Genomic DNA, 11,394 nt, shown 5'->3' with positions numbered 1-11,394 from the left:
CGTTCAATCGCACGGGAATTTTATAGCTGGCTTTACAGCGCCTTTCATAATTACGCGAGCTCGCCAAATTTGAGAAGGGGTTAGCACGTGCTACCTACATCTGGTGGCCCGCATCTCCTGGCCCCACACGCATCTCCTGGCCCCTTGGCCATAACTCCGGAACGATGCATGCTACGGTAACGAAACTTGGTAGCATTGGTGAGACTTGTGTTGTCAATCATCAGACCACGTGACATGACGTGACGTCACATATCACCTGACTTGCGAATTATACATTTTCGCCGATCTTCCTCGCGCCAATAGTCATTACAATGAATGCTATGGTAATGAAACTTTGTAGAAAGGATAACTCGTGTTGTCAATCATCTGAACACGTGATATGACTGACGTCACATCACGTGACTTGCGAAATTTTGTATGTAATCATGGCATTAAACGAAGAAATATTCACTTTAAAGACCTTGAGCAGTTTTTACGATGCTAATTGCGATCATTCAGACTTTGACAATGACCACTCAAACAAAACCTTTCGGTCCTTCTCAAACCTACAGTTTTATATTAGTGGTGCGATAACAAGACGTTTTATAAACACTTAAATTTTATTACGCGTTTACTAAAATCAACTAAATATTCCATTTTATCGAATTTTATTAAATCTATAGCTGTATTAATAAATATGATCGATATTCTGCAGCCTAAATATGTGTGCAATGCAAAAAAAGTTAACGTCTTTCTAAGCTCATTTTAATAAGATCATCAATCTTTCTAAATAAAGTAAATAAAGTAAGCATAAATAAAACAATAATTTACTCTCTTTATGACTGTAACAGTACTGCTGTTCTTCTAAGTCACGTGGTATGTGACATGCCTTGTCACGTGGTCAGATGATTGACAACATGGGTCAACGAGATGCGAGTCCACCAGATGTAGGGTAGGATGGGGCCACCAGAGGTATGTGGAAGCGAGTCCGATTAACAAGTTTTATAAATAATTCATGATTACATACCATAATCGGCGATAATGTTTGGTTGTTAAGCCATGTGACATGTGATGTCACGCCATGTCACGTGGTCAGATCATTCACATCACAAGTTTTGCCCATTTCAGACCAAGTTTCGTTACCATAGCATTCATTGTAATGAGTTTTCGCAAAAATCGGCGAAAATGTTTTGTTCGTAAGTCACGTGGTATGTGACATCACGCCATGTCACGTGGTCAGATGACTGACAACCCAAGTCTCACCCATCGTACCAAGTTTCGTTACCATAGCATTCATTGTAATTTCCTACATCAATAGACCAGAGCTTTATTAAGATGGCAGTGAAATTTCTACAGCTCGTCCTATTCAAGTCTTGGAGAAAGCGTTTTTTAAAGTGTGGTGTACCTAAAGAGCTCACCCCGCTAGAAATAATTAATTCAATATCGGTCGACAACAACGCTCTCGGACATTCCCTAATTTTAAATTGGGACAGGTTCGGCAGAATATCTGCATAAACACAATGACATTGTAGGTGTTGTTATGTCGTCGTTATGCAAATATTCTCCCGAAGTTAATCGTGTGGAACGACATGAGAGTTGTCGACCGACGAGGTTAGCTCTTGAGGTTCACATTGTGACAGCCTTGTGACAATTATCAAAGTGATTGATTTGGGATGGAGCTGCGTATCACGTACCAGAAATTAATGTCTACGCATGTTCTTTTTTCGTTAGTTTCTGAGATTCTAGGCTAAGCGAAGGATTAGGAACAAGAAGCACGTATAGGTGTTCCCTGGGCTGCCTGTGTCATGCACAGAGGCCCAGTACAGCTGAAGAAGTTTGCAATTTTGATAAAATGATTTTGCAATAGCAAACAACAAGGTTCAATACCATGGCAAACAGTTTTAATAGCAGTCAACTTTATATAATGATTTCTTCGAGAAAATAATGGATGATAAAGTCATACCCACTCTTATTGCAGGCACAATTGTCTCCAGATAACATTTCATGGTTGCTGCGTGTGCCTTATCATCCAAGTTTTTGGATAACAACTCGACGCATGCTCGTATAGAAAAGTGCCGAGTCCGGGCAGAGGTTTCTTTCTTAACGATCGCTCAGAACAACAAAAGATAGTAATGCGAAAAGATTCAACAACAAAAATAGAAATAAGAAAAGGAATCTCACCTAGTAGGGTAGCAGTCACCTTAAAAGATAAACATGCTTAATTAGATGATACGCGCATACTTGGATCCAGCGTGTGCTTTTGTAATTGCTTCCTTGGTAACGAAAAAAGCACCTTCATCATGCTAAGTTGTAACTACAAAATTGTGAGCAAAATAAATAAACTTGCTATTGATATTTGAAATATTTGCACATTCAGATGGCGACCAAGGAATATACAGACGAGGAGCTCAACTACTTCCGTCTATGTTACGTCTTCACTCATAATGTACCCGAGGGATTACGAACAGTTTTCAAGCAACAATGGAACGCGCGTTACCAGACTACACACGGCGAATGGCTTGATGTACCCAAAAATGCAACCGATTTCTACAACATGGAATCAGCTAGAAATCAGAGATGTAATGCAAAGCTTCTCACTATCATGGCAAACGGTAACACTAAAGAATGGGACTGCACTTGTCTCTTTTATGCTCTTCGTTTCTCAGATTGTCTCGGGCCATATCTAAATACCACTGTACAGACAAACATTGACGAACTGAGAGAAATCCGCAATGAACCTTTTGCCCACACTGCTGATGGAAGTCTTACAGACGTGGATTTTAAAGACACCATGCGGAAAGTCTTGGCTGCTTTTAAGGCGTTGGGGCTGGATACGACGGAAGTGAATGAAGTGAAAACCCAGAAAAGCTTTCCAACAGAGGAACTAAGTAGTATTCAACAACAGCTAAATAATGAGAGGAAACTTTATGTCAAATTTCATTCCTTCTGTGTCTTACCACCCAAACCTTCCCATCATACCACTGATCGCGCAGATGAAGTCACGACAATACATCACGAGATGGAAAAGTTGAGAAGCACAAAGAAAAATGAGACGACGGTCATCTACTTGTCTGGTAACCCCGGATGTGGAAAGAGTGAGATTGCCAGACAGATTGGAAATAACTACTTCAACAAAATCCCTGAAGATACAACCCATCTTAAGTTCGTATTCACATTCAACGCATCCACCTTCGACACGCTTCTGGGATCGTACGTGGATTTTGCTGCCAGACTCAACTGTGACGAAGACTCTGTTACAAGAATTGCGACATCAAAAGACCTCCGTCCAGAAAAGAAAATCGAAAGTATGAAAAGTTTGATCAATCCAAAAGTGCAGATTTATTCATCGTGGCTGATTATTGTGGACAACGTGAATGATTTGAAATCAGTTTCAAAGTACTTGCCTCAAGCGGGAGAAAAGACAAGTGGTGATGGTCAAATCCTCGTCACCACTCAAGACAGTCAATCCATTCCACTTGACTACTATACATATCATTATTCATCTCTCAAGGTAGGGATGCAAGAAGAAGACGCCATCGCATTACTTTCCCAAATCTCTGGTACTACGAGTGATCGAGACACTTTACTTAACATTGCCAGTGCTCTTGATTTCCAACCGCTTGCTTTGGCATGTGCAGCTATTTACGTGCAGCGAATATTCAACTCTACTGACCAATGTAAAACCAAATGGGAGAACTATTTGCTCAAACTACAAGAAGGAAAGCGTGAGGCAACTGAAGAGGTTTACAAAAGGACCACTTTGACATATCGATCAGCAATGACGGCTGCTGTCAGGCTTGCTCTTGAGAGAGTAGTAATTGAAGACAAGATTATGATGCATGCTTTTCAGTTCCTGTCAGTCATAGCTAATGAACCAATACCATTGAAATATGTTGTGCAATATGTAATGAGCTGTATGCCTGATGAAGACCATAACGTTGTAGCTGCTCATATTAGTTTGAGTTCGCTGGTCATTTTATCTGAAGATGTAGAAATCTCAAAAGTAATTCGTGTACATCAAGTGGTTTACCATGGCCTGCAGAAATTGTTGGACGATGATGAAACGGATATTTTACAACTGATGTCAGTGCTTTCAGATCTTGTTTCTTTTAAAAACGTTGACGATGTAACCAAGGCAGAATTCATCGCCACACGATCGTTTACGCCACATTTTGTGGTTATATCAAGGAAACATAAGCTGCGTCTATTGCATCATTCCATCTTACCAGCAAAATCTCTCAATGCCGCTGACTGTTTATTCAAAGCAGGAAGTATCTGTCTTGTGCAGGGAAAGTACGAGGCCTCTGAGATATTCCTAGAAATATGTCTGTCAATCCAACAACGTGCATACCGTAGTGGTCCAGAAATGGCTCAAGACCAAAACTTCACGACCTCAGATATCGCATTAATGAATAAATCGCTCAAAGATAAGCAAAGCCATCTTGAGGGGAAACTGAGTAGTGCTGAGGTAAGCGTTGCCTTGGCCACTACATTAAAACGTCTGAGTGACTTATATTTTTATTTGAGGAATTACGAAAAAGCAAGAATACATCTTGAGAAAGCACTGGTAATCGAAGAGAGGTTGCACAGAGGAGATCATCCGGAACTGGTTGATACGTTAAATTACCTGGGTGCCTGCCTCATGCATCTTGGGCAACACGAAAAGGCAGAAGCATATTTACTGAGAGCCCTGGCGATCCAAGAAAAATGTCCGGGTAAAAACAATACCCTCTTGGCTGATATATTAATGAACTTGGTCACGTTAGTTCAGCAGTTAAGTCCTGGAGAAACTGAAAGAGCAAATATGTACTTTGAAAAAGCAGTAACGATTAAAAAAACTGCAATTGATCAAAATGATACACAACCGCTGTTAATGGATAACCTTGATTTCTGCCATCAATATCAAGAACTACACAACAAGGCTAAAGCGTACTATGAGAGATCTGTCCCTTCGTGAGAAAGGAGACGAAAATTATATTGGCTAGTACGCTAAATAACCTCGGTGCCTGCCATAAAGAACTAAAACAACACGAAGAGGCCAAAGTATACTTGAAGAGAGCACTGTTCAACTGGCTACTACAATAGAAAACCTTTTATTGATTTCTGTTGTATTGAGCCAAAAGAATACGACAAGGCCAAAGTATACTTTCAGAAAGTACTGTCCATTCGTGAAAAAGGATATAATTAACAATAATTTATTACACTCATATCGCGCAATTATCAATATTTAACAGTATCACAGTACCATAGTATCACAGCATCACAGTGCCACAGTGCCACAGCACCACAGCACCACAACACCACAACACCAAAACCACCGCACCACAGTACCACAGTACCACAGTACCACAGTACCTGGTTTTATAAACCGCTTGGCCTACTGGGGAAATAGTAATACTATAAGTAAATGGAATTCCATCGACATTTGGCGCAGTTTTCTGCATATAAGAAGACAAACGTATTTCATCTTGGGCGATTATTCTGTGAAAGTGAACCGTCCAAAATTTGCATTTTGAGCATATCGGATGCAAGCGTACTGCATGACACTTCACTTCTGTTTGAACCATTGTGCTCTAACAAAAATGTGCTTGGAACGATAGGAATTAATCAAGTGGCCAGATGCCATCGGTCTAAGAAGTCTAAATTTTCACAAAGTCGCATTTCGTACTATCCAAATTCGATCGCGAGTAAGCAGCTCTTACTCCTGTCTGGTGATGTTGAACAGAATGCTGGATGGTGGGTGAACATAACTGATACCAAGTCTATCAATGCTGATACCGGACAATATTCGAACTTATCTCTGCAGTCTTCTGAGGACGGAAATGCTGACACTGATAGATCCAATGTTTATCCTATACCTGTACGGATTTCCAATAGAATGCGTATTAATTACTGGACTTCCATACAGCCGCACTGGACTTCTCACCGCAATGTAATCGCTATACCTCGTACTCCTTTGGTTCCTCCATTTCAGCCGTGAAAGCCATTGACTTTTGCCTTCTTAATGTAAGATCTATTAAGAACAAGGCAATAATCTTGAACGACTATGTTGTTGAAAACAAAATTGATGTTATGGCATTTACAGAAATATGGCTAAATCCAGGAGAAACTGATAATTTAATTGCTACACATGATTTAACACCTAGAGGATACTGTTTAAGCATTCTGCAAGAAATGGTCGTGGTGGAGGAGTTGGTATTTTGTTAACACATCCTCTGAAGTTGGAATTGAAATCCAGTTATAGTTTCAAGTCTTTCGAGCATACTCAGCATCATTAAGACATGGCTCTCAGATGAAAAACTGTTTAGCTATATCATAGCCAGTTTTCTACGAATCTTCCCCAAACTTGGCAAGTTAGTGTCTTTTGTGAAAAGAAGGAACCTTAGAGCCTTAGTTACCATGGAAACTAAGTCACGTGACCACAAGGCCGTCATCTTGGATTTTTAAACAAGCCGTTTGAAAACGTACCGAAACATCTTTAAAAGTCATGAAAATGCAGATTACTATACATATTTACAATGCCTATATGGATCTAATTGGATATCTTGGAAATTATTTTAAGTTTAATTTTTAGAATATTTTCTATTTTTCCCAAAAAATTAAAAATATTTTAAAAATTAAACTTAATGTAATTTCCAAGATATCCAATTAGATCCATATAGGTATTGCAAATATACAAAGGAATATGGATTTTCAGGACTTTTGAAGTAGTTTCAATACGATTACAAACGATTTGTTTAAAAAAATCCAAGATGGCGGCCTTGTGGTCACGTGACCTGGTTTCCATGGTAACAGATATGCGGTAATTGCTTGCCTTGAAGAATTACTACTACGAGCCAAATTTGGGAAAGATTCATAGTAAACTGTCAAAGATATGAATAAATAACTGATTTTCCATAACTTCCTCAAAAGAGCCATGCCTTAATGGTGCTGAGTATGGATACGCTGCTCAAATCATCAAATAAAACAGTCAGAATCATTGTCGTTTACAGACCTCCTCCTTCTAATGGCAAGCATTTGACAGCTCATCAGCTTTTTGATGAGTTCACCACTTTCCTGGAAGAGCTGGCGGATGAACGAAGAGAAATACTTATCACTGGTGATCATAGCATAGAAACAGCACTGATTAAGATACAAGATGATATCCTGTAAGCTATAGACAACAAACGTGCTGTGATATTGCTGCTATTAGATCTTTCTGCAGCTTTTGATACCGTGGTCGACACATCGTCAATGTAAATGGTAGTCAGTCATCAGAACGGACCCTTCGTTGCGGCGTGCCTCAGGGGAGTGTTTTAGGACCGGTGCTTTTCACGTTGTACACAAGTCCACTTGGTGACATCCTCAGACATCATAAGGTAAACTTTCATCTGTATGCCGACGATTGTTACGAACCAAAAGGATTGAAGTCACGACTATTAGAGTTCAAGTCAAAACTATATATCTTAACTATATATCTATATCTTAATAATACCTTATAATCTTTATCTATATCTTTTATTTACTCAGTATTAAGGTAACTTTTTGTAGAATACCGTGGGAAATTCCCACGGGTTTAGAATGTAAAAAGGGTAGATCTGAAACATGTGAAGTAGATGAAGTAGACGAAGAGCTGACGAATCGAATCATTCGTGCTCAATTTTCAGAAGTGATTTTTTTGATCAAGTTTTAAAATCTTTTCGCTCGGTTCAAGACGTTACGAAAAGACTCCTCTAATTTCCAGGCTTTACAACATTAATAGAGTGCAATACATATTTGCCTAGATACTATCAATTCTTAGTCGGACAGCCTGCTATTATGACATGTCCAAGAGCTTACCGGAACACTCTCAATGAATGTAAAAAATGGGCACTGGAAAATTGTTATGGATTAACGATAGAAGAGGTCAATTGGTTGAAATCAAAAACTTGATGGCAAAGATCTAATTGGATGTGTCATGGTGGTACGCTGGGTTTAGTTAGGGCCATTTACACAGCTTCTGGTCATACTTGCCAAAGTACTCAAGTAGAAAATTAAAAAAACATTTTGAGAATGATAGCTGATGCGATGAGCTTTTCGCAACAAATTACGCGACGAATCAATCGAAAAGTTGTTTATCTTTTTAAAAACACCGATCTCATGAACACAAAACTAGAAACTTTGGCAGACGATTCATAGACAAAACATTCTCTGTTTGGTCCCAGAAATTACAACAATTTTCAAATACAGTACGTTGTCATGAAAGTTTAATGATGGAATTTCTGTTAAAATATTCAGCTGACTGAGGTTAGTAGGACTTTTTCTTCTTTGACTAGACTTTTTGAAATCCAGGTTACCGTGAATCAGATTCCAGCATGAAACATAAACATAAGGGTCTGATTGGATTTTCTAGTTTACTAAATTTTATGACTTCACAGTTAGCTAGTCGATTGAAAATAGATCCTGCAATGGCGTTGATCAAATCTTTAGAGTCTGGTTTATCAGTGTTGGCTAATCCTTTGATAGATTTAGAACATGATGGTGAAAATTTATTTGTGAATAATCTTTTAGTCGCACCAGAAATAACGAGTAAGAAATCATTTTGTGTTGTCGAATATCTGACACTCGTGAAATAGAATATCTCAAACAACTGTTATATTGGGCCAGTTAAGCATAAAAATCTTGCGTTATTAACATGTCCAAATGTAAAGAAAATAATTACAACTGAAAGATTGAAACATGTCCAAATGTAAAGAAAATAATTACAACTGAAAGAAGGATTCTTATGCCCTGATGATGTCCTAGATAGTGTTAGTGAGGTAGAGTGGTTGGGATTTCCCTGGAACAAAGACTTCAAACTGACCTTTGCAAGAAATCGTCAGTTAACTCCTGATTGTGAGAACTTACATCCGTTAATTCACTTGGGTGGACGGTATTTTCTATCAACTACCACGCAGACGTTGAAAATGAACACTGGGAAAATGGAGATTTTTCCTCTCACTATTTACCACTTCACGTGCAATGTAACATTTGTCGGCATCCAAACAAGTTGTCTTGTTGTCCTGAACCAATGAGTATGTCACTTCCGTTGTTTGGGCAAGATACCATTACTAATGTTAAGTGAGACTCTTCTTTGGACGACAATTTATTGCAACTACATCACAAGTCACTTAGCATCCCACCATCAATAACGATTAATAAAACGCTGATCACAGAGCTTGAACAAGAAATTAGTTGGTATGACAATCAACTGACTAAACCTATCAATCAGGCTAATAAAGAAATTAAGAAGATAAAGGAAACATCCTTTACTACGTTTCAAGTCATCCTGTTATATGTTGCCTTTGCTCTATCTGTTATAAGCTTTCTATTGATGTGTGTTTGCTGTTGCTGTCTAATGAAACATTGTAGAGACATGCCAATACCCATAACGTCCTACAATATTCATAAACAACAATTGCCACCCTTGCCACCGAAGCAGAAAAAGTGTACAAAACCTCACGCTCAACAAACACCGGAAAGTGCGAAGACTGGTCAGAAAGGACATAAAGGCACAAGAAACAAGTGGGGAAAAAACGAACAGTTTGAACATTTGAACAATCTGATTAAGCCTTTTTTTCGATATATATATTATGCTTATTATATTGTAGGAGCAAAATATTGAGCTCAAACTTACGTCAATATCTTTGAAAATTTATATACTATCTTTACCTTATATACCTTTTTGTAGATTTAGCATCGGGGACGATGTACTTATTTTGACAATGGGGGAATGTTACGAACCAAAAGAATTGAAGTCACGACTATAGAGTTAAAGTCAAAACTATATATCTTAACTATAGAGTACAAACACTATAAGTGTGTAACATAAATACCACTAAATACTGCTAAATCATGCTAATCCTATTGTTTTCTATTGTTTAATTAGCACTATTTACTGCTAAACAGTGCAAAGTGTTGCACACTTTCAGTGTTTGTACTCTATCTTTATCTTAATAATACCTTATAATCTTTATCTATATCTTTTATTTACTCAGTATTAAGGTAACTTTTTGTAGAATACCGTGGGAAATTCCCGCGGGTTTAGAATATATATAAAGGGTAGATCTGAAACATGTAAAGTAGATGAAGAGCTGACGAGTAATAAAAACAGTTCACCCGGTACCTCTTTCTTGAGCGAGTGCTTAAAATAGTGACATTGATTGACATCTGGTACATGATAATAGATTGGATTATAGACGGGAACCCTATAGCAGATACCCGCAAAGGTCTCTTGGGTAAGTTCCTGAAGACCCCTGGGTAACTATTGCGCAACTTGTTCAATTTGTGGAGCAAGAATCAGAAAAAAAAAACAAAGGCATTTTATAGCTGGTATACCATAGGTATCCCTGCAAAAAGGTATTTAAAAAATGTATTTGTAGCTAACATTCTCTTTTTTTTGAAACGGTTCTCACGGTTTTTCTAGGAGGCATCAAAAATAGCACTCTTTTTAGAGGGAGAAGCAAAATGCATCTCGAATGAAACTGTCGCTTTTTATCGTTCTCGCGGGTTTAAATGAAGCGGATAAAAACTATCAATTATTGTAGCATTTATTAATGTTAGAGTGACGCTTTTTCCCGGCCCTCGGGGCAAAATGGCTGTTAAGGGACCGGTCATTATTTATCGCCTGGAGGGGGGGGGGGGGGGCGGGGGTGGGAGGGGGGGTGGGTGCGGAGGATTTTTGTTCAGACACAGTGAAACTTATTAGATCCCCCCCTTCAGCAGAATACATTGTAGTAATCCCCTCTCCTACCTATGGATATTTTCAGTGATCCCCCCTTGTTGATTCCCCCGTTTACATTTAGACCCTTTGCTGTAGCTATTAGCAAAGGAGATATTCAGCGATGATGTTTCAAAGAACCTAGAAGAAGTAGTGGCCATACTAAAGCCAAGTGGTCCTGAATAGGTGATGCAAGAGAGTTCTGAAACCGACGACGATATTGAATCAGAAGGTGCTGACAGCGAGGAGGAGGCAGGGTCAAACGAATTTATGGAGTCCGATGCATGTGAGGGAGCTGAATTCGAAGATATCGCAATTGTTGAAACTAATTATGATCCATAGAGAAAGAAGATTTCAAGCCAGTGAGCACTTTGTAAAAAACAATTTTCAAACATCGTTGCTGTTACAATTATGATACAAATCGGGTATGTTTTATTATTTTGCAGATTGTTGACTTATAGAAAACGTTCAAACAATTTTAACTCTTCTGCCAAGAAATTAAATTACTATATAAATTAAAAAAGAATAGATATTCAAATGAAAGAAAGAAAGAAGATAGAAAGAAAGACAAATAAATACCACGAAAGGTATTGTATTGATATTTTTTAAAATGGAATAGTCAAGACAGCATACCAAATTTTTAACAGAATTTTACAAGACTGAATAATTAAATAGAACATTAAGCGAGTTAGGCCCCG

General features: G+C 38.4%; 1 protein-coding gene across 1 annotated transcript; it reads left to right on the top strand.

Annotated features, from left to right (window-relative positions):
• Positions 1-830: 830 nt before the first annotated feature.
• Positions 831-6,447, top strand: LOC116286717 (uncharacterized). The gene is made up of 2 exons (XM_031693295.2): positions 831-951; positions 2,357-6,447. Exons 1-2 carry the CDS (start codon positions 937-939, stop codon positions 4,934-4,936), a joined length of 2,595 nt encoding a protein of 864 aa, XP_031549155.2. The 5' UTR covers positions 831-936; the 3' UTR covers positions 4,937-6,447.
• The last annotated feature ends 4,947 nt before the right edge of the window (positions 6,448-11,394 follow it).

The sequence above is a fragment of the Actinia tenebrosa genome, unplaced genomic scaffold, assembly GCF_029948245.1.
Source record: "Actinia tenebrosa isolate PJP-AT-01 unplaced genomic scaffold, QUT_ActTen_1.0 PGA_scaffold16__25_contigs__length_10494907, whole genome shotgun sequence".
Classification (NCBI taxonomy): Eukaryota; Metazoa; Cnidaria; class Anthozoa; order Actiniaria; family Actiniidae; genus Actinia; species Actinia tenebrosa.
The sequence above is the reverse complement of the archived record's forward strand: the minus strand, read 5'-3'. Positions and strand labels throughout refer to the sequence as shown.